Raw genomic sequence first — 24326 nt, 5'->3', positions numbered from 1 at the left:
AGACTTCAGCTAGACCCTTGATGCGCTTGAATGGAATAGACTATTTCTCTCTAACTTCTCTTCGGGCGTCCGTGCCTGCTTTGAATTTGTTCCTCAGACTTCATATATTTGGAGATTTGAAGAAAAGATTTAAAGCATTTTTCCCCTCTTAGCATCCACCTTTTTAAAAAACAGTGGTTGGGAGGATGCAGCGGGGGCTAGAATACAAATACATAGGAGTTAGCATACTGAGAGAGTTGGAGAGGGGTGGTTTTTTCTAGGAGTTCAGAAAGAATGAAGTCTTTGGAAGGTCAGAAGAGGTAGTGACTTACAGAGGGGGGTTTGGTTACTTGGATTCTGATGTCTGGAAAGGCAGGAGTCTTTGAATATAAAAGCTTGTCCCTTGTTCCCTAAAGCCTGGTTTATTTTAAAAGGGGGCTCAGTAGGCTACACTTCCAGGATAAACACTGGTTCCCCCTTCCCTCTTTAAATTCAAACAATACCTTGAAGGTAAAGCACAAAAGAAACAACATACATTCTTTTTCACCCAACTTTTGCATTTTGTGGGGTTGAACAACAAGGCAAAATTCACTTGAATGGCGTGGGGGGAGGTAGAAGGGGAGGGGGTGAGTATTTTTAAAGTCCATATGTTCTAAAATAAAAGGTAGGTGCGAACGAGAATTAAATCCTGAAGCACTACGTTGTCATAACACATTAATCAAGATCCTGCTAAAGTAGAACACTTAGTCAGGTTGCTGCCTCAAGATATGAACATAAAAAAAAAAGAGAAAGATTTGGTATACACTTGTATTAATCAGTAGTAAGTATGTGAATGACATCGGAGTTCATTTCCAGCTCCTATGTTCATGCACAGGAATGGAATGTTTTCAACAAAGTTCAAACATAACTAGGACTACAAATCTTTTGCAATTCCCAGCTTTCCTAAACGATACCTGCTCCAGTCCTCCTGAGTGTCGTTGGGGGAAACTGACAACTTCTGTTGGAAATTAAAAAAAAAAAAAAAAAAAAAGTAGCAATGGAAAAAGTACTAGAACGTGTACTGAGTAGGACCAATGCTGCATGGATTGAAATGCTACACTCTACGAAGTCTTTGCATTTCTCCTGTCCTTGATACTAAGTGTTAAGAGAGTGCAATTTTATTTCCAACATTCTTCTCACGGGACACCTGTACCGAACACCCCATTGTCAATCAAACCACCTAGATTTTTATCTTGTTTACCGTGAATTCACGCACTACAGTCTCTCTCTCACTAGGTTAGTTTGTCACGATTTCCCAAAAAAGTTTCCTTTAGCAAAAGTTTTTAAATTATCTGTCTCGCAGCCTGTCCCAGCAATAGTCTTTGGCTACCCTAAAGCAGGAAATGATAACATGTCAGTGTTTGTCAATAGCCTTAATATTTTCCTCTCCCATTAAAATGTCAGTGTTTTGGCCATCAAAAATTCTCTTTGGGTTTCTTGTAAACCCTCCAGGCAGGGTGAAATCAAGAACAAACCAAATATTGTTTCCATCCACCCAGACTATTTTGCTTCTATGAATATGCTTCTTTGTATAACACCACAAACATTATAGCTGTATGAAAATCATTTTTTTAAAGCAAGAATTCCTGCACTTAAACTAAGGTTCTTTCCTCCCCCACCTCATTCAGACTGGAGTAAATTCTCTTTTCCGGCTTGGTTAAAATCTGTGAGGAGCCCGTTTTGTGTGCAAATGTCTAAAGTGCAATATGCATGGTGGCTTTGTTCAAACTTCATAAGTATGGCAGCCTAGTATGGGGGGAGACTTAAGGTGAAGCACCAGGGCTATCATTGCTTGAGACTGGAACTTGAATTTTTTTTTTTTTTTTTTTATAAACAAAGCAAAGGCTCAAACACATGAAGCCACTGCCTAGGCAGTCAAATGTGGACTGGTCTGAAGTTTGACTGAACCATGTGATTGCATCAGGCGCGGTTAGTGGTGGGCGGCAGAGCAGAGTGTGATGTGCCCAGTTGAAAAACAACAGCATTGCTAAACCCAGGAGTTCAAATATCAGCAGACACAAGGGTTTTGCTTACAACAATCTGAAATGCAGGTGGTTCGAGACACGGATTCAATTCCCTGCTCTGCCATAGACGTCCTCTGTGATTTTGGACAAAATCGCTTAGTCTCCCTGTGCCTCAGTTTCCTATCTGTAAAATGGGGATAACAATGCTACCTTTCTCCCATGGATGTTGTGAGGATAAATACATTAAAAGATTGTGAAGGGCTTTGAGATTTACTGAGGAAACATGCTAAATATGAAATAGGAATTATTAATAATTCTGGACATGTGGATTTTTCCTCCATATCCTGAAAAGAGCAGAAAAATACTCCAAGAGGTGGACCTCACCATTTAAATGTGGGAGCACTCTACAAGAAGTTGGAGGGGGACCTAAAGTGAAGCTGTGTCATTTTTTCTGCCATTCTGAAACATCAGAATTTGATGGATGAGGAGATGTGGAAAACTGTTCCTATCACCCCAACAGTCATAATGCTTTATAGACTAATGGTCCCCAGAAGGGACCATGTGATCATCTGGTCTGACCTCCTGACATAGGACTTCACCCCATGATTCCTGCACCAAGCCCATATAGGCAGCACCTGTGAGTGGGAATTTCTGACAAGACCCCATCACTGTTCCTCCCGACCTCAATTATCTCCAATTTTGCAGGGGAAGGTTGGCCGCCTGTGTGATTCTGCATGGCCCAACCAACATTAGGTCTTGCCTTAGAAAGAGGGGAAACTGTGGCTGGATCCTTATTGGAAGGGAGGAGAATATGGCAGTCAAAAAGGATTCTTGTACTGCCTCATAAGACTGGCACGGACACTCCAGAAGGGGAGCAAATGCCACTGTGGTTCAGCAAAGCCAGAGTGCAACGGTAAGAATTGTAAAAACTAGAATTCAGAGGTCATGTTGCTTTGCTTATAGCCTTAATGCTTTCCATACCCTTACAGTTAAGACTCAGTTCTCATCCCACTGCCCTCTTTTTAAATTTAATTTTCCAATTTACATTACACGTTTCATTCTCTAAAGTCAAGTACTTATGTTTAGAGGAGATTAGCACGCTCTGATATATTGTGCAGATTATTCAGTATTGGCTGCTCAGCAAGCACAGTAATAGCATAAGGGATATATATACATTCAGATACTTATGTTGAAGAAAACAATAGGGACCTATAATTAGTTTATAATAATTCCGATTGCCTACCACTTTATCACCTGAAGGCACATTAGGATGGTTTGTTCACATGCTTACACAAATAATTAGTTATATTCAGATCACGTCAATAACTCTTAAATTATGATTATGTACTAGTTTATACAAATACAGAATAAAGGCACCCGTCCATGTGCTCTAGTTGGTGTTGATGCAATTTAAAAATACATCACAGAAATACCTGAAATTCAGCAGTCCGGTTCACTCTAACCCACCATCAGTGAACCAGGCAACCTAAAAACTCAGATACCCTTCTCTGTCCAATAATTCCCCACCCTTCCAATGCACCCTCACCCCCCCCCCCCTTCAAATGCTTGAGGGAGAAGATGAGATTTGCAATGTAGCCCAAAGCTCATAATATTTAGACTACTTTGGACCAAGGGGTGGGGAGAATAAATTCCATAGCCATTGTCCCCTTACAGAGAACACACTACCAGCAGCCCCTTCTCATTTACATCAGTGGAGCTCCAGCTGTGACAGTTAAAGACAGGACATTTTTCTTCATGAGCTAAGGGATAAAGTCTTGACATAATGCTTATACATATGACACTGTTAGTCAAGGGACTTTATAAAAACCCAGTCCTGCTTTTCTCCTCCACACAAATCTCCCCAGTGACTATTGGGAGAATAAGGCAATTGGGATTTGGCCCATTTATTAAAATAAGTCTCCCAAGCTCTTCTTTGAGGTAGGCAAATAAATCTCCATTTTCCCGAGAGATGAAATGAGATGCAAAAAACGCCTTGCAGCTTCCCAGAAGAAGGAATTATAATTCAGAATCTGCTCAGATCCTTAGACTAGTCCCCAAAAGGCTGTTTGGGAAAGCAGGAAACAGATCACTATCTGAGCGCAATACTTGGCTCTTATACGTCACTTGTCATCAGTAGATCTCAAAGTGCTTTACAAAGATAAATGCCATTATCCTCGTTTTACAGCTGGGAACAGCAAAGCACAGAGAGGTGAAGTGATCTGCTCAGGCCTACCCAAGAGATCAGTGACTGAGCCAGAAACAGAATTCAAGTCTCCTAAAGTCATGGCCGGTACTCTAGCCAATAGGCCATGCTGCCAGCCCTGAAGGTGAATGTTGTCTACAAGGTACCTACTCTGTGAGTGAAATCCTGGCCACATTTAGGTCAATAGGAGTTTAGCCATTGACTTTGAAGGGCCAGGATTTCACCCTATCTGTTTTATATTTAATGATTTAGGCCCTGATCTTGCAAACACTTAAGCATGTTTTTAACTTTAATCATGTGAGCAGCCCCATTGACCTCAGTGGAACTACTCATGAATAGAATTAAACATCTGCTTATGCGTTTGCAACATTGGCATTTAATTGCCTGATCCAAAGCACACCAAAGTCAATGGGAATCTTTCCACTTTGGATATGGCTCTTAAGAGACTTCATTCAAAACCCTGTTGGTTTTTTAAGCATAGAAACAAATTATTTCCCCAATGACATCAGTGTGCACGATGCTTTCCAGACAAATACCAGGAGACAGGGTCCCTGCCCCACAATAAATGGCAGATGATGAAGAAATGTTGCAGTGTGAGTTCAACATCCTGTGAACCATTTATCTCTGTACAATTGAAACTATGAACATAGGCCCAGTTGGAAAGTTCTCCCCCAGGAAAACACCCGCTGAGGTCAATGGAAGCATTGCCTGAGCAAAGCCTACCTACCGTTACAGCTAATTTGATGCAGTTCTTTGCTGACCATTCCATTTGGTACGAATATTAGCAATTTAGGCCTCAGTCCTAATAGGCTGACTTCAGTGGCAGCAGGATGAAGCCTTACCATGAAAGGCAAACCTGAAAGGATAACTTTATATGGGATGACAAAGTGGGTTCAACTCTTCATTGTAACCAGAACATGTGCAAGATTATTTCCTGCCTACAGGCGCTGTAAAGATTAAATTAGTTGAGTCTAGTGCTGGGCATAGACAGCACACGCATTTCCAAGCGCAGTCATTTGAGTTTTTGCTTGGATGGTATTTTCATCTCTTTTGAGGTCACTTTCAACTAAGTTTCTAGGGTCTGATCCAGACCCCACTGAATTTAATGAACAACATTTACCAGCAGGAATGTTCATGGAAACACTGAGCTTTGGAGAATATTTGCTGAATGTGGAATTCTGAATATTTCCAATGCAAATTTTTGCTTAAAAACTTGACCCTGAGATTTACACTCATTGCACCAGGAAACAGAAGCAGCGCCACATGTCATGCCACAAGATTTGCATTTTGAATACTCCCAACAAAGCGTTTGCAAAACAAACTATGGGCTAGGGATTACATGCAGAAATTATTCAGTGAATCATTTAAAATAATGGATTATATATAGGAACATCACAATCTGCTCATGGAACATTAACAAAGAGAAAAAGAGGCAAAATTAATGTAATACATTATTCATTTACAAACAATTCACGCAACCCTAGTTAACACCCTCTTGTATTCCTTGAGTCTGGGAGAGAAAAGTCTTGTGTTTTAGATTTTCCTTAAGTGCTGTGGCATAAAGGGTTTGCCTTAAACGTGTAACCCAGATGTCTCAGGCTTGGTTTATTTACATTCTTGGGAACTGTTGTGGGAAAAAAAACCCTAAATGATGTCAAATATAATATAGTGCTCAATGGAACTATAGAGGGACAAGAATCTGCCACCCTTTCCTCGGAATTTGCTTTGACATTGGTAGAAAAAGAAATAGAAGCAATAATGACCCATCACAGTATAAGATGAGGCTCAGACTTTGATTTCTCCAGTTTAACAATCAGACAGTCAAATATCTGGAGGGCAAGAATTGGTAGCCATTGTCTGGTGTTACCAGTTGGGTTTATGTGCCTGCTAAATGGAGTGGCATAGGAAAACCACAAGGAACATTGCAGAGCAAACTCCAGTATTATACACCACTATCTGGTCCAGCAATCCATTTACCTCAACAGTTGAAAGACTTCTTAAGTTAATTCCATTTTGGTTTGTCTTTAAACTCATTTTGACAGAAAGTAGCACTTTCTATAGGTAGACAATCATTTTCTGTACATTGAGTTCAGTGGTTTGCACAGCAGAAAGGTAAATGCCTTTGAAAATTAAATTTAGTTTTGGTTCAAGATTAGACGGTATCCAGGAAAGCAGAAAATTGGAAACCAATTTAAGAAATCATTATGGTATAATATTGATAGAACTTCACTACTATCATACTGGTTAACACCTAGCAAACCACTACCATAATGTAATTCAGGACACCTTATGATAATATTGGTTATAATATAAAAGAAGAGACCACTATAATATGTTATTGGTCACTGATATACAGACCTCAAAAGATGAAGCTAAGTGTGATAATTTAGGATCTAAACGAACTCCCACTGAAGTCAAGGGGAGTTTTTCTATTAACTTCAATGAGCGTTGGATCAGACTCTTAGACATAAATTATCTTGAATTTTGGAGGATTGTAATTTTTGACATTACCTGTTTAAAGATGCTGTCATGTCTTACCTTGACGTAAGACGAAGTGTCTGGTACTGTCTGAAACATCCTTATTTGTTTAATAGATACTTTAAAAGGTCCTAAAATTGACCTGAAATTAAGAAAAAAAGTAAAAATGAAGACAAGCAACCAAAAAGAGCTTTGTTTTGAAAATTAAAACTAGTAATAAACATTTAAAATATTATCAAGAATTTGAATATTTCTTTTCTTTTCTTTTTTTTTTTTTTTAAAAAACTCCAGGGTTTACAAAAAAGAACTCTCCAGTTTTGACTTGGGGGTGGGAGGGAAGGAGGGAGAAGATGAGAGGGGAAGAGGGGGATTTTTGACGTTTGATTAAGTGAATTTCTTAATCAACAATTAAAAGCTAGCAGAAATACCCATGTTTTCATGTTGAGACTAGTTAACCCTATTGACTTGAACCTAGGGGTGTCTCTTGGTTAAATGAAATGCAGTTGTATTTCTTTCCTCATTAAAACCACTGTGGGTCATTACCGCGCCGACCTTTCTTGATGTCAAGAAACCTTTCCCACAAATAGATTGCAAAAAGTTTGATTGCAAAACAATAACGATCATTTTAAAAATAGCGAACGAAAATATAATCCTAAATAGCAACAAAAAAGATAGGATTGTCCATTGCAAGTCTCCTATTTAGGGTAATGTTGTTACATTGTCAAATTTAGCTGTACTTTTCGTCTCAGGCTTGTACCAAAGCAGAATATGTGTCTCTGAAGTCTAAGGGTTCGTGACATCATGATCTCCTCATGAACAGTTTTTCTAAAGTCACGACTGCACGATTCAGAGATTAACAATGGAAATCTGGTGAGGTGTGATGGAGAAAGTCCAGTTTCCATTCACGAGAACAGCAGCAGCAAACTTCAGTAATCAAATGAAAATATTTTTCTACCCAGACACACTTCTCCTAGACTGAAGGATTCTCTTTATTCCGTCCCAGAAGTGCTAAAAACGTGCCTACCAACTCTAACAACTCCTTCCCTCGTTAAAAGAAGCAAAAGCCCCTTTTACCTTCCATTTGCACCACTGCTATTATGACGCTCCCATTTTCCTGGTGAGTATTTGTCTGAATTTAGCAGAATTTAGCTCAGAATTTTGATGAAGAAAAAAAAAAAAAAATCAAGATCAAGGTTACATGGCAAAATGCAACGTCTACACGAGTAGTTTTCCAGCAAATGGCTAATCAATCTTTTTGTGGGGCTACGAAGGAAAGGCTCGAGGGCTGTAACTCTGTAGTTTATTCTGTGTATAGACACCCGATAGAATGTCTCCCTGCCATGTATACATGCCGGTTACGTTTACATAGACGCATACCAGAAATGATGCTACCCAAATGAAACGTAACGGGGTTTGTTCCCTGATCCGTTCGGCCGCAGTTCTACCCGCCGGCGAATGCCCCCCTAAATGCCTCGCCAAGCCCTATGTAGCACCCCGCGGTAATGAGCTGTTCAGACAGCATCCAGCCTTTCATAAACCGCTCCGCCTTTCCAGCGCCAGGAGAGCACCTCTGCACCCGCCCAGCCTTCGCGGCTGGGCTGCTCTGAAACATCTGTGCATGTAAGAAATAAAGAAATCCCACTCTGGCAAATAAATTGTTCTCTCTCTGCACGTGACCCCCTTTTTTACTGATTTTGAAAGCATTTGTTACGTGGCCAGCTGGCATAGAAGGGCAGCTGATCAGAGAATCGACAATGTGTTTCTGATAAGTGCAATTTACTTTTCTGTCCTTCCTCCCTAAGACATTCCAGTTTCTTTGGCTTCTGAACTTACAACAAGGAGACCCCCCCCTCCCCCCATCCTCCTATGAGTTGAGGGACAAGGTAATTTTCCTTGGGCATTACATTTTCTGGGATCAGGGATTCATCATACTTAATTTTCCCTCCCCCTTTTATCCCTCCCTCTGAATCAGCCCCCCCCCCCATTTACTCCCCCTTGCCGAATTAGCCATATTCAAACAAACAAACACTTCTGCATATTTAGATTCAATCTTAAAAGGCAACGCTGGCTTATTTCCCTATAGTTTTCCCCTGCCAGAAGCATTCACAGTTTTTATGTTCACTGCGCTTGTTTATTCCCATTATTGTTTCCAGACAACTCACCTTTTATGCCCTTTCCCCTCAACCAGTGGAAGAGCAGTTTGTAAAAATCCAGGTTGAGACCCAAAGTAAAATCCCCACCAGTTCTGCGCTGTAACCCTGCCGCGGAGAGATTAAACCAGCTAGATCCAAAGCTGCACTGAAGTTAAAGGTCCCCAGCACATCCAGACAGTCTGCCTCAGCCCAGGCATATCCTCAGGGGGCTTCTGTAATGCGCTCAGCTCGAGCGTGTGCTTTTCTTCGTCTCTCCTAGCCCACCCCCTCATCCCCCCCGCAACTTTGAATTGGATTTCCGTTTTTCCCCTAATCAATATCACATCATCCTAATGTGACATCCTCGCCTCTGTCACAGCCACCCAAAGACCCTCCCTTACCCTGCCAGCAACTTTAAGGAACTTACAAAAAATCCACTTCCCCCCCCTTTTAAAAATATTGTGAGGAGTCAAGCCAAAAAGAAACGCTGAGTGGAGCTCAAGTACTACTTTAAGCCCCCTTTTTAACCAAGGAAGTTTCAAATATCCGTTTTCAAATCATCGTTCCTTAGTTTAAAATAAATAAATATGGAAGTAAATACAGCCTCCATTGCAAACAATTCACCTATTTCCCACTGAAACGGATATTTGCAAACCAAAACCTCCAGATCTTCTTAGCTATTTACTAATAGTTTACAAACCAGGAAACCAAACCAACCAACCAACCCCCCTACTAAGTCAGGGAGGAAAATATATCTTTGAACACTATACAGCCAAATTTATCTGCTGGTGTCATCTTATTCATTCAGTGTAGTTACACCAGGAGAGAATTTGCTCTGCTCTGAGGTAGGAAATTCAGTGAGACATGCATTTTAATGTAACCCTTCTAGGGGTTACCAAAAGTATTTGGAAAATTTCCTTCCACACTCTGCTCTGTTTCTCCCTTTCCCAGCTTTACCCCAGATTCCAACATATTGAAACATTTTTCTCCTTAATAAGAGGAACATATAAAGTGAAGGGGGTGAAAGGGCAACTCAAGGAGCTGTGCCCGTAGCTCCGAGTACAATTTACTCTGGCAGACAAGGCGTTTAGCATTCCTGACAATTCCTAAGGAAAACAGTGCAGAACAAAATCCCGAGACAGGGCACCTAGCAAGAGTCACTTTTCAATATAGACATTCTTTGGATTTATTGTGATGATTAAGAGCCAGTTTCCTATGCAAGGTAAACGTCATGGATTTCAAGAGGAAGATCTCAAAAGGTAACTGTGGCGGGAGGAAAATAAGACAGCTAAGTGACAGAATCCGCTTCCCAAACGCAAAGCTATTCTTTCTGTTTTTAAGATCCAGTGTTCTAAGTTCAAGAGAAGGTTATCAGCATTTTAATTATTTTAAATAGATTTATAAAATCCTGAGCAGCAGAACTCAATGTCCTGAGGATTGTGTGTGTGCAGACATCTCTCTTTCTCCCTCACACCCACACACTAATAATTTAAATAAAAACACAACAACCACCACCACGAAAAGCAGTGATTAAACCAGATCGCATTTTAAAGTCCCCCCCCCCCTCCACAAAAAATGATTGTATTTTCCAAACATGTATTTTCGCTGGCACTTTGACACAAAACACACACACCGAAGAGAAAACCAGCGGGGTTAATGTTTTGTTCACAAAAGTCTCTTCCTATTTCCCCCCCCCCCCTTTTTTTTTTTTTTTTGCTAAGAAATGATCTAATATATTTGCACCTTTGATTTCTCTTTCCCGTGTTTTTCTTTTTAGCAAAGGTGTGTCCAAAACCTCACTCCTGTCCGGAATGAAAAATGAAGAATCGAACCTATCTAACATACACCCAACAAGGTGCAGTGAAATAATTGTAATGTCTGGTGCTAACAAAGGGTCAGGATGTAAATAAATTGGGGGTATGGGGAGAGATTCTCTAGTCCTTGTAATCAAACCCCACAGTGAGTCCAGATACCCATGTGGCTAGTTGAAGTCGTCTTGGGAGCTTTACTAGCCCAGATGAAAATTGCTGGGAAATGGGAAACAGCTGCATCCTCAGAAACAAAAAGAAAATTCACCCCTAAGCAGAGAAAGTTACAGAAGTTTTGTTTACACAAATAGCTTCAACACAGGCATGACATTTCAAGTTTTCATTAACAAACTGGAGGTGACTTGCACGTAAGCAACATTTCAACATTCATCACAAGCAGCGATCTTTTAAAGATCGCTATGAAATCTAAACACCCACCCACCGCCCCACACCTCTTCCAGTCTGTCTTTGTGGGAGTCTGTTGCTGACTGTGTCCAACGCATTCAACAAGAGATTAGCAACACAAGCGACGGCTTAAAAACCACAAATAATTTTTATTTTTTTAAAAAAAGTAATCGGACAAGTGCTCGATTCTCATAAGCCTGTTGGACAATTGCTAGACCAAATGCAACGGTGGAAAAGCTCAGAGTCCTGCAAAATGGGCTCTTTTCATGTTTTCTATTTATTAGATACGTTAAGAGAAACCAGATTCATATGAGTCCCAAATGTAGGAAGAGTATTAAAAGAGGCATGTGTATGCTCCAGCAATTACAGCTGAACTTGATTAAAAACGTCACCAGGGCTGCAAAGGCAGGAGTTACCTGATACACCAACCCTGGGGTTGCTTGAGGATGAATTATAACACAATTCATTTTATTTTAATAGGTCACTATAAGATTAACTGTTTAAGGATGGAGCTGGTGCTATAAAAAGTTACATCAAACCTGAAATAAGCAAGCCCTGCGTTCTGGATTTTAGAAATAACAGTTTATTGTGTTTTAAAATTCCCCCAACAAGTTAATTAAAAATAAGGGGAAAATATGTAAAGTCAAAGCAGTCCAGTACTGGCCAGGTAACCACACATGCTTCAGTTCTTTGGTTTCTTTTCCTTAGAAGAAAAATCAGTTCTCATTATTTCCAAGGTCTGGGTTTATATCTTCAAGGCACTTAATGAACAGCCTATGCACGGTCAGGGTACCTAAAAGATCATCCTAATACTCCAGGATGAGGACTGTAGTCGACAGCTCTTTTGCATTGGCAAAATAGAATTGTCCACCACAAGAGTAAAGTTTGTCTGTGCAGGAGAGAGCTTTTTGGGGGGCCAGTCCAAGTCTAGAGTGAACTCCCCCCGGAATTAAGCACTTTCACACCTTCCACTCTGAATGCAAAGTCTTGACCTTGTTTTTGCTAGTGCAAACAGAGCACAGTTTACTTCTCACTGGTGTATTTAAAAAATCCTCACACAATGTCCCCCTAGGGAGAGAAAGGGAGAAAGAATGAACCTCACAAAACAGATGCTTCTCTGGTTGCTCACTGCACTTCTGGAAGATTCTTTGATACTATGGAGAGATTTTGGGTGCAAACACCATCTTTTTGTTGTGGACTTGCACAGCACCTAGCACAATGGAGTCTTGGTTCATAATTAGGGCTCCTAAGTGCTACCAGCAATAAATAATAAAATTGCAATAACAATAAGCAGAGTTGGTCAAAACTCAGAATTTCCATTCTGCTGGAAACACCGTCCTTTTTATTTGTTTGTTTGTTTCAACTCGGAACTAGAAGACCACATTTTGAAATTTACCACAAAAAAGAAAATCCTGAAATATTGCATTTTGGAAATATTGGAATGAGCTTATGAACCTGTTTCATTTTGATAAAGTCAGAATGTTGAATTATGACTCTGGTAGTTTGACTTTTATGTGTAATACAATATGATATAATATAAAAGTTGAAATGGAAAAATCAAAATGCAATCTTCTGATCTTATTGAAATGAAGTATTTAAATAATTTTCCATAATTTTTTTGGATGAAATTCATGTGTACCTGCAAAACTTTTTAATGGAGTTGAATCAGCATTTTCTGATGGAAAATGGTTCTGCTGGAAAATTTTTGACCAGCAATAGTATTACCAACAACAACAATTATGAATAGAGTATTTCATAGAATAAAAAGAGTAAATACATATTATTGTTATATAGAATAGAATATCCAAAAGGAAAAATCGTGAATTCTTTGCAATGAAAATGATTAATTACAAAGATAAATGACCTCCCAAGATAGGTGGCTGAAAAAGTATTTCCCTCTCATTATTAATTATTATTATTAAGAAATAAAAAAGAATTAGTTATACAGGTGAAATTTCACACATCTTCCAGATGCAGAATGGATCTGCTGGGGAGCAAACAGGAATCCTTCTGTTTCTTGGGTTTAAGGTATTTAACTGAAGAGCAGAGCTTTTCTAATTATTATTTATGAATAGTATTTGTTGTGAAACTCATCTCTCTTTTATCTATTCACGAATCATTCATAAAATCATCCTGATTTCCTTCCACTTTCTTCATTATTTGCAGAATAGTTTGAGGGAAAGATTTGTGTGTGATAGAATATTGTCTTTCTGTTCACCAAGGCCAGTCATCAAGCATGGTGTGTGGACTGATCACTTAGCAATAAATAATACTATTTAGTTCTTTTGTATTATTATTAATTATGTATATAAGAGCATCTCCTAAGGTTCCCAGTCAAGATGAGGGCTAGGCATCATACAAGTACCCTGAATTGTTTACCATCTAAATAGACAAGTTGACAAAAGGAAAGGTCAAGTGATTTTCCCAAGGTCACAAAGAAGGTCAGTGGCAGAGGGGGAATAGAATCCATGTTACTTGACTTCAAGTCCTTTGCCCTGTCTGCTGCAACACTTCCTCTAATTTGCAGAGTTTGCTTATTTATGGTGATTTTTATCAATGGGCCTAGAAGTATTTTACAATGGAAGGTTAATGTCAACACCCCTGATTTGTAGATGGGGAAATGAGTCACACAAGAAGATAATGACTTAACCAAGCTCATATACTAGCTCAGCAGGAGTAGAACCCAGGTCTCATGGCTCATTGTCCAGTACTGCAGCCTGTAAGTGCTTCCTAATAGTTAACCCACCTACACTTATTTTTTAGATGAGACCCAAAAATTGAATGGATGAATATTTTAAAACTAGAGTAGAACAATGAAGGAGCAGCAGATAATACTGTTTCTGGTATTTATTTTTCAGATAAATAATCACTTGTATTCAAATTTATGAAACTTTTGGGATTCATGATCATCTTCACAAATACACAATAGTTGTCCTGATGCTCCCAAATGATAAGACCTCAAAAATAATGAAGCAAACTCAACATAATTACTACTCATGACAGATCAGTACACAAATATTCATATTGGATGCCTAGGTAGTGTCGCTGTCTAAAAATGCCTTCTGTCACCTCCAGCTTGCTAAGAAACTTTATCCCTTCTTTTTGGATGAGGATGTGATCCGTGCATTTGTCACCTTCAGGCTAGATTATGGTAATTCAGGGTGTCTGAAGCTGAATGTGAAGGTGACGCACAGGCTCTAGTTGGTACAGAATGCAGTGGACAGCTTTCTATATAACTTGGGCCACTGTGCGCACATCAGGTGCATGTTCAAATCTCTCCCCTGGCTCCCAGTCAGCTTCCAATGCCAGTTTAAGGAGAGTGTTCTAATTTTCAAGGCAAGTAATGGTTTGAGCAGCAGCTCCATGAAAGACCCAATTTGGATCTATGAACCCCCATCACAGCTGTGCTCCTCCAGGACAAGGAGGAACACTAAACCCAGGACAAAGGGCTTCAGAGATGGGGTAAAGCATTCTCATTTAAGGGAAACAAACCCCTAGAAGAGGTAAGATGAATCCAGAGTCTGAGCATCTTCAGGAAATGCTGCAAAACCTTCACCAAAAAAAAAAAAAAAAAAAAAAAAAAAAAAAAAAAAGACTTTCCATGATAAGAATGATGCTTAAAACCCAACACCCATTCTACCCAATAAATACCAATCCTGACACACCTTCTGTCCAATAAACCCCAACCAACCACAGTAAATAAAGGAGGAGGAATTTCATAAAATCTAAAAATCAAACCCCAAAGCCCTTCAGCAAGCTGAGTTTTTACTCTGAAAAGGGAGAAGTGCCAGAGACTCCACGAAGCCCACTAAGAACATCGCTATTGCTCTTTGTTTATTGATTTTACATGGGAGGCGCTCAGATCCTACAATGATGTGTGGTAGTATAAAATCCTAGCATACACAGACAGAATTAAGCCAGCTCTGCTGAAGAGCAACATAAATAGATGCATGAATGAGAAATGAGATGAATAAAAAACCCCAGAACACCTGGCTAGGGCAGGAGTCTGACTCGATTCCAAGAGTTTTGACATGGAAGTTTGTTTCCCATGCCACATCTCCATGGAGAAGGTTTCTTTTCAAATTAGATGAGCCATGAAATAAAAGGAAATTCAGAGCACTATTGTAAAACAGTCCCATGTAGGGCTTTTCCTTTAAGAGTTATTATAAATCAGGCCTTATCTATGCACAAATGTTGTATGACTTTAATTATACTGGTACAATCCACCCTAATGTGGCTGCAGTTATATCAATATAAAGGTGCTTTATGCTGGTATGACTATTCCCATACGGGTAGGGGAAAAAGCTATACCAGTATAAGGCACCTTTGTACTGGTATAACTGCACCCGCTACGGTTGTACTGGTTTTACTATTTACAATGAAGGGCTTTCTCTAGACCACAATAAAAGGTGGTTTTCTTTAATGTGTTAGCAAACACATTTTTAGTCATCATCCTGCTAGTACCTAGATGCCCTAACTAGGACTGGACATTATAAACAAAGAGTAAGAGAGTATCCCAGCCCCAAAGAACTTACATTGTTAATCAACACAATATAAAATGCTAGCACAGATGGTAGACAGATCCACCAGCTCCCACTAAAGTCAATGAGCGCTCAGCATTGTTTGAAAATCAGGCTGCTCATTTAAGAGCCTAAATATGGATTTAGGAGACTAAGTCAGGGCTCCTACTTTTGAAAATCTTGGCCCTAAGCTAAACAGATATAAATACATAAAATGACAATCTCCCTTCCCCACCACACACACGAAACCTTGCCACAGAATTACAAGTTAATCCCTGTTAAGTGCTCCTGTTCGTTGTGGGAATTGAAGTCGTGACACTGAGTCACACATCCTTGGGTATCAAGGGGGGGTCCGGTTGCTCACTCAACTTGTTGACTCTGCTCCAGTCACTAGCTCTATTTCCTGGACTTATCTCGCTTAGCAGATTTCCCCTCCTCTCTCTCTCCTGCAGCCCATAAACACTTGAAATCTACTGTAAACCCAATCTAGTTTTGCAGCTTGTTGTGAATGCAGGCTGCAGCAGATAGCAGGAGATAAGGAGTCGGAGGCACATTGCCCTTTTTCAGCCTGTACTGAGAATTCACTTTTAAATCTGAAGTTGTTTGCATAAGGAAAAGGAAACGTGTGTTGCGGAGATCTGGAGAGGGGAGGAGAAAAGCAGAAGAAAGTTATTTTAGCAACCAAACTGGGATACATGAAAAGAAGAATTAAATGAGATGGATGGAGGAAGTTTGATGAAGGTGCCAGTGCGACAGGACCTTGTAAACTATGTGCTTCTGTTATCCTGTTAGGTCCTGACACAGCTGATCATTCTCAAAGGGGAGATGGTATTTTCATAGCTGAACCCCAGTGTGAACATCTTTCTAGGCAATTAGGAGACAAATTGTGCCCTGAATTACACTCTATGTAGCCTCATTGAAATCAATGAGGTCTAAGTTGGGGCAGTGTCTCAGGTCTGGTCTACACTAGAGAAGTTGTACTAGTATACTATGTCAGCCAGTGGTGTGGTTTTTTTTTTTTTTTAAAACTGATGTAAGCCTTAGTGAGATTGACAAGTCTAAAGCTGATTTCACTTTCTGAACAAGAAGGTATATGGTATAAACACTTGGGATCTGGGAGTTAGTCACCTAAACATATTTGAGGACCTACCCCTTTTCACCAGTATAGCTGTGTCCACACTGGGGATGAGTGGCGTGGTGGGAGGGTGTTGCCACATTTAGCTATATTGGTATAGCTAACACAGCAAAACTTTCGAGTGTAGACAAAGCCTAACGCTTAGGCAACAATTCTGCTCCCACTGACGTCAATGGGAAATTTTCCACTGATTTCCACAGGAGCAGGATCACACCCAAAGCAAAGACACACAAGCACAGCCTCCAGAATGCTTTTCTCCGGACCTTGCAAATTTACTTTGATCTTTGATGAACTAAGATATTTTGGAGATACACAGACTACCATGGATCTGATAACAACCCAGGGCCTGGGGCAATTGTGGTCTAAAGCAATTGGAGATCTGTGGATGAAAAGTGCTATGGATTTTTATCAATTCATCTCCTGATGCTATTGAAGTCAATAGAACTTTTGTGACTCCATTAGTCCCCAGTTTGTGCAATCAAGTTGATATTACAGAAGTGCAACCTCTGGCATGTGTCCCTTGGTGGGGGTTGGATACTATGTAACACAATCAACAGGGGAAAACTTTAGGGTCTGATCCTTCTTTCCATATACCTGCAAAACTCCAACTGGCTTTAATGGGAATGTATAAAAATGCCCATTTTATAGCATCTTTCATGCAAGCTGTGCTTGTTGAGAGTGAATTAATCAAAAATAACAGATGGCGGAGAAATTTAGAGGCAGAAGCCAGGAAGAAAAGACAGTCATTGGGGAGGAAAAACAGCATGCATCTATGTGGGAATGGGGAGTTTGAGCACCGGGAGGGGAGGGGGGGACGGACGACGACACACGACATCTCTCTTATCATAATGCATAAGGAGAGCCTTGTTCTGGGTGGTGTTGCCTCATACATTGACATCAAAAGAATCTCTGGTGAAACTCCCAGTAGTCCTGTGTTTAAGATGCTAACCAAGCACACAAATATCACAGGGATTCCCTCAGCCGGAGTCCAATAAAGATCTAGGGCCTAGTTCTCCCCCACTTCACCCTTTGTGTCATCATTTACATTTGTACAATGCCACAGATGCTGAAGGCGATGCAAGGAATAAGCAACAGAGAATCAGAACCAGTGACTCTTTCGACAAAATCCCTAAGAGTCCTTACGTCAAGAACAACTGATGATGAGACTGGACTGAAGGAGCTGGATTTTCTGAATGTGAGGAGCACCCACCCTCTGACAATCCGGCCCCTTTAAGGTTAGATTTCCAAAAACTGAGGTGCCCAAAATCACTAGTCACTTTGGAAACCGACAGCCCTTGTTTTCTCTTTCTGGAAGCTCTGGCTTGGAGAAATATGCAGACTCAGTGTGATCGAAGAATGGTAAGCTGAAAGGTTCAGCTGCCAAAGCACCACATCCAGGTGCCATGCTGAGGCTCTGGAAAACTCCCTATTCTGCAGCCCCCACGGTGGAGTGGTTTCAGCCTTCCCCTCCTATCCATGGCCCCATTTCCTGCCTCTCGCTGCTACACTTTGATTTGAAGGACCCAGCCACCCGTGACCTCCCAGGGAAATCGAGGGTGCTTGATTGGCCTCGCTCATTCACTCTCCCCCTAGGGGGAGGAAAAAGAATCAAAGATAAGATCACTTCATTTAAGCCAAGGTCCATTTTTCACTGTTGTCCTTTCTGACCAATTCTCACTTTGCTGATCCCATTGGAGTAAATGGCAAAATGCCCATTGACTTCAAGGGGGGCCAGGATCCAGATCTAAGTGCAATAACCAGTGCAGGATTCAGAATAAAGCTTCCTTATCATTTCCACGGCCTCCTCTTCCGCACTCCAGTGGCTACTATGGTATATGGGCTCGCCACTCGTTATTGCCTGATCTAACCTAATTTTAGGCCTGCTCTGGCCCAGGAGGAAAACATGATCCCCTTTTAAGCAGATGCACAGTATTAACAGGTGTCCACGTAGCTTTGCCAAAAGGCAGAGCTTCATGACACAATGAGCTAAATTTGCCCCTCGTTCACACCAGAGGGTGCAGGGCCTCTAGTGGATCTAATCCAATGTATTTGCATTACAACCTCCTAGCGCTCTCCCGGTGGAAAGGAAATCTGCCCCTAAACCTACAGATGGAACTCCTGGCGAGTGAAAATACTGACTGCCCTCCACTGGGGCAAATTCCCTCCCCTCCCCTTGCTGGTGCAGGGAGGCAGGATTTGCTCAATAAGTTATATGCAATGCCCTTGATTCCCCCTGATTTACACTTGCACTGTCATTTGCTCCTCTGCAGAATAAGAGCAAGGGAGTTGCAGAGCATGCCCATTACCATTTGGCTTTTGATGAGAGCAGGCAACATTTTTCCAGTGAATAGTAAATTTGCAGAAAAATGCATTTTGGGGACACAAACTATTTATGAATTTGGATTGAATTCGGTGAATAGTTTCAGCTGGAAAAAAAACCATGCTTTCTCCCCTACTCCAGAAAATGTGAAACGTTTTGTTTTGACCACTCTAAAACAGAACAATTTGGCTTTTAATTTTGAAATGCCATTTTGCTTTGAAATGTAGCTATATTTCTATAAAAATCTACTCTCAAAGGTGAAAAACACCCCAAATCAAACCAAAACAAAACAAACAAAACTGAAAACAATTTGTTACATTTCATTTTTTTTGTTTTGTTTCAGGCATTTTTCTATCCCAAACTAATTTTGCCCAGTTTTTCATGTTAGGGAGGAAAAACTTTGTTTGTTTTCTTAATTTAATGTTTTACTGTCTGAAACAATTTTTTCCCCAGTTTTTTATTTCAGTGAGAAAAAACAAAATCTGTTTCAGTTTGAAAAGAAATATTTTTGGGGGGCTTTTTGGGTTCAGGCCCTGAACTGAAAAATCAATTATTCATCCTCTTTCGCAGATGCAAGGTGGGCTGTGGAGTGGTTGGGCATGTGTGCACCAGGGTGAAAGAGGAAGATGAACTGCAGTCAGGTAAGTGCCACATAGTTCCCCGCCCCCCAGAAATCCAAGATGTTGCATGTCGTAATAAAGTTACACAGGGCTATATGTTTGCCTAATTTTAAAAAGACTGAACAAGCAGCTGAACTAGCTGGTGTCATTCACTTTAGCAAGTAGATTTCCTACAGACGGTCGTGTTTAGCCCCAACTATCCCCTTTATTGGTTCTTCTTGTAATGATCATCATCCTGTAAATTACTTAACACTGGTACTGCTATTGTGGCCTTTGCTGGCTGTATTTGAGTAACCGTATTCTGCCTTGATTACAAATCCCAGCAAAAACAGAACAGAAAAATTCACGTAGCTTAGGCTGCTAAGAAAGCAGGGGCTATGGGGCAGAGACTATAGAAAAGATAGAAAAGCTAGTCTTCTGGTTAAGGCACTAGTTTGGAACTCAGAAAAGTTAGGGTCAATTCTTAGCTCTGCTAAACTTTCTGAACCTGAGTGCCCCCTCTTTGGAGTGGGAAGTTAATCCTTCCTTTATCTAACCTGTCTATTGGGATTATTAAATATTTTGGGCAGGGACTGTTTTTTACTATGTGGCCATACAGCATTTGGCACAATGTGGGCCCCGATCTTAAGTGGGACCTCTAGGTGCTATTATAATACAATCATTCATTAAATAATAGAGGGAACACAGTAATCTCTTGTTTCCACTGGCCTGCTTTTCCTGGATTTTCCTTTATTATGATAATCTCAAAACAGAACATTTATCCCTACACTGGAAAGATGCATCTCTTCCACCCATCTATTCCTGAAAGGCTCCACTCAGAGAGAAGGAGGTTTTCCATGCAGAAAACAAAAGGAGACAAGTCCTTCTTCCCTGTCAGAGGAATTTAGCCCTTCCTCCCACAATAGAAAGTGACCTCAGCAGCTGGAGGAATTGCAACCTTCACATGCCCACAAGCTGGTGGAGTCTAGCAGTTAGAACAAAGGAACTAGGAATCAGGAGATGTGGGGGCTATTCCTGGCTTGGCCACTAACTTGCTATGTGACCTCGTGCCTCAGTTTCCCCATCTGCATAGTGGGTTGATGATGCCTCGCTGTTTGCAAAGCTCTTGGAGATCCTCAGCTGAAAGGCATCTTTGCTTATTGAGGGTTAAGACTACTAAAGTTGTTCAGCAACTAGAGAGAAGAAAGGGATTTGGACATGTTTTTCCATCCCTTTCCGCCCCAAGCCTTTTCATAAGAAGGAACTTTAATTGGAGCTATTTTCAATGTTTGGGTTTTGTTTGCTACTGTAATAATCAGTTGCCTGCCAGATGGCAAAGCAACACCAGAGAGTTTGCTTTTCACATCTCTGCTTAAGAAAACAGCACAACAGAAGACAAATAAACAGAAACAGAACATTAGTAAGCCAGCACGTGGCAGAGAGACCAGTATCCCGCCGTGTGAGATGAACAAAGAGCAGCAAAGTCCTGCTATGTGTCTCTCACTATCCATGAAATTGGTGGAACATGAGAACTATCAGATCTGCTCACACTAATGTCCCATCTAGACCAGTATCCTGTCTGAGGCAGCAGCCAGCACTCATACTTCAGAAGAAGGTGCACTAAACTCCATCATGGAGAATTATGTCTATGGGGGAAATTTCTCCCTTATCCCCGTTATGAGTCAATTCTCTGTCCCACTGAAAACAGGAGTGTTGCTATTGGCTTCAGTGGGACAGGATTTGGCAATATGAATCCTTTCATCCTGCAGCAACTGGAAGCTGCTGATGGCTTTTTGGTGCCAGTATAGATGACATGGTTTTGCTGGTTTTAGTCACCGATTTATAGATATAAAGGCCAGACCAGTGTGATCATCTAGTCCAACCTCCAGCATAACACAGGCCGTTGGACTTCCATGAATTAATTCCTGTGTGAACTACAGCAGATCTTTTAGAGAATCAACCACTCTTGAAAGACTGGAACCTTCATCCGTTTGAGCCCCTTAGACTAGTCACCCATGCTACTAGCTATAGTCCTTTTCTAAAGGACGTATCACAAAAAATACCACCTCATTTGGCATTAACAGTTGCTCTTGCTGGCACACACTGGCCAAGGATTGACTTGGCCTGGAGACTGAGCTATTGTGAGGCTGGCTGCTAACATGAGACTGTTAGAATAATGTGACTAAGTTTGTACTGTTGTTGCCCATACTATAGCTGAACTGTAATTAAAGAAAGGACCATGATGTCCCTAGGGATGGAGCATTACATTCACCAGCATGAATTTTACATTGTCAAGTTTTAAAACAATGCAAACCCCCACCCCATTTTTATGTGGGCTGGTGGGGGGAGTTAACTTCTTGGCTCCTATTTTTGCCAGTGGAAAACTGCTGATTAACCTCAAATCAGAGTGATGCAGTGATGGCTTTGCCTCTAATGGGTGGAATTGTGGTCATTCTCCTTCAAACATCAAGCCTACTGGGGAAAATAATACAGTTCTGCCCTGAACAGAATCAAACAAGATGATGATTTCTTTCTTTACTAAGAGTATCTGCTTTGTGCGGGTGATCCTGCTCTGGGGAGCTCCAGGTCTAAAACATTTGCTTATCAAGGGTGAGTTTTGTCCCTGTCAGAGTGCCAGCAGAAAGCCAATGCATCACTTAAATGATGCACAAGACTTTGCTGCCCCCCCACAAGTGAATTTATTAATTATTGTTTCTATTGACATTTATGTTAAGTAGCACATAGAAGACTCAACCAGTGATGCTGAGTGCTGTAAAAATACATACTGTGGCAAACAGGCAGCTTCTCCCTAGTGGGTCTCATGCTTCAACCCCTTGTAGCAGGCCATGGAGTCCCCAGTAACCTTGTCTCCCCTTGGAAGTACCTTGCTCCAGCTTCCTTCTGCTGGCTGGGACCAGGAGTTTTCTCCTTCTGTAGCTGCAGAGAAGCACTATCTCCTAGCCAGATGGGGTCTCCTCCAACTGCTGCCAACCTTCTGACAGCTTCCTCCTCCCATGCTTCTCCCCTCCCCCAATTTAGGGAAGGCAGGGTTTAAGTACACCTGGACTAGCCCTTCATTGGGTCCAGGTGTCTCTAATTGCCTTGCAATCATCTCTCCCCTGCTTGCAGGAAAAAGGGTTTTTGGCCTTCTAGGGCTCACACTCTGGTCCTGGTATGCCCTTTTGAGGCCCTCTGGCCTGACTTTATCACAATACTAAATGAAAGAGCGAATTTTACCCCAAAGATAACATTATTGGTTGATTCACACAGCATCAACTGAGCTATTATGGCACAGCCCTGTAGCAAATCAGCCTTCTTTCTGGTGCCTTGAATTTCCTTTACAGAATTCAAGTGGTTCCCATGGAAGTCTCCAATAAAGCTGGCTGACATTTTCTCTATTTCATAATTAAAAAAAAAAAAAAAAATTCTCCTTGGTTTTTGACCAACTCTACAACTGCTTGAATTGTTTTGAATTTCCAATTTCAAAGTACAATCAGGGAAAAACCATTTCACAAAAGCTTTTTCAAATTCTCCCCTCCCGCTTCTTTGCAATCAGTCGAAGTCCCCAAAGTCTTGTCCTGAAGATCTTGTCAACCCTTGGAAGGACTTCAGCCCAACCATTGGAAATACAATCAGTTAGTCACACTTTAACGTTATGCATATTTTTCTCCACACGCACAGATGAGTCCACTGAACTCAGTAGTACATGGATGGGATCCAAATCTGGGCAAGTGTTTTCATTAAGAACCAAATCCTGTTATTAATTAGTTTTTATGATGAATCCTCCTTTTAGCCTTTATCCTCGTTTCACTGCATGCAGTCAGATTCCTGCTTGTCCCAGCATCCTGGGCCGCAGACTACATTCTGGTGGACGTGTCTTCAAATTGCCAAGGAAAGATGTGAATCATGTTTTTCCATTTGGCCCAGGGGCAACAGGGCACCGCAGGATATGCCAGGTTGGATGCACACATGGCTTGACCACAAGGGGCTGAGACAGTCAAATTTGTCATGCTAGAGTGGTCCCTGTTGGCTGGAAAGAGAACAGCACGGCCCAGAGAAATCAGGAGACAAAAATCATTTTATAGGGAAAAGCCTGTGAAGACACCGCCAGATTCCACTCTCTGGGACTTACAGCTTTTCTTTTCCATATATGTATTTACCCGCCCCTGCTTCTGGAGTACTAAATGCCTTTGTGGGTTGTGATTGAACCAAGGCCGGTGGAGCGGCCGAGCCGGCAGAGAGAAAACTGTTGCATTTCTGCTCTGCTTCCTCTTTAAATGGCTGAAGAGAAATGAGCTTACACAGGCGCGAGAAGGGGTGGTGGAAGGCATCAAGTGGAATATCTGTCTTTATTTAACTTGGAAAGCAGTACCGGTTTAGCCTTTCTGTTGCCTACTGAGGTCATTCCTGCAGCCCTGCCGAAGGGCCGTCATGCTCCTGACTCCCTGGCTGCTGGAATGCACCACCTGAGACGCCTCATGTTTGATCCTCTACATACACCCCCGGTTATGTTTGCTTTTATTTGCGCCATCAGTTCCCAGCCTCACCGGGAGACCTGCTCACAAGCCAGCGTCTGTCACCAGACGAGAGCCCCAGCTCTGCCCAGATGATTGATTCATCCTGGCCTCATAGTTTCAATTAAAAATAACCTACCGCAGTGGTGTCTGGGAGGCAAAAGTGCCCTCTTGTGGCAAAATGTTCCCTGGCCGTGATCCCAATCAAGCCTCCCCCTGGCCAGGAGAAA

General features: G+C 41.3%; 1 protein-coding gene across 3 annotated transcripts in view; it reads right to left on the bottom strand.

Moving 5' to 3' along the window:
- FLI1 (Fli-1 proto-oncogene, ETS transcription factor) overlaps nt 1-22385 on the bottom strand; it is a 115763-nt gene extending 93378 nt beyond the window's left edge. Inside the window, exons 1-2 of one of the 3 annotated variants that reach the window (XM_067563701.1) lie at nt 22369-22385; nt 6724-6805 (exon numbers count right to left, since the gene is read on the bottom strand). In XM_067563701.1, coding sequence (XP_067419802.1) covers nt 6724-6762 — 39 coding nt within the window. In that variant the 5' untranslated portion in view covers nt 6763-6805; nt 22369-22385. Of the gene's footprint in view, nt 1-6723; nt 6806-7380; nt 7427-8825; nt 9054-22368 lie in introns of those variants that run through there. The other 2 variants (XM_067563692.1, XM_067563682.1) reach the window with 2 other exon arrangements.
- Nucleotides 22386-24326: the final 1941 nt, after the last annotated feature.

The sequence above is a fragment of the Emydura macquarii genome, unplaced genomic scaffold, assembly GCF_026122565.2.
Source record: "Emydura macquarii macquarii isolate MOO-44397 ecotype Brisbane River unplaced genomic scaffold, CSIRO-AGI_Emac_v2 contig_312, whole genome shotgun sequence".
Classification (NCBI taxonomy): domain Eukaryota; kingdom Metazoa; phylum Chordata; order Testudines; family Chelidae; genus Emydura; species Emydura macquarii.
The sequence above is the reverse complement of the archived record's forward strand: the minus strand, read 5'-3'. Positions and strand labels throughout refer to the sequence as shown.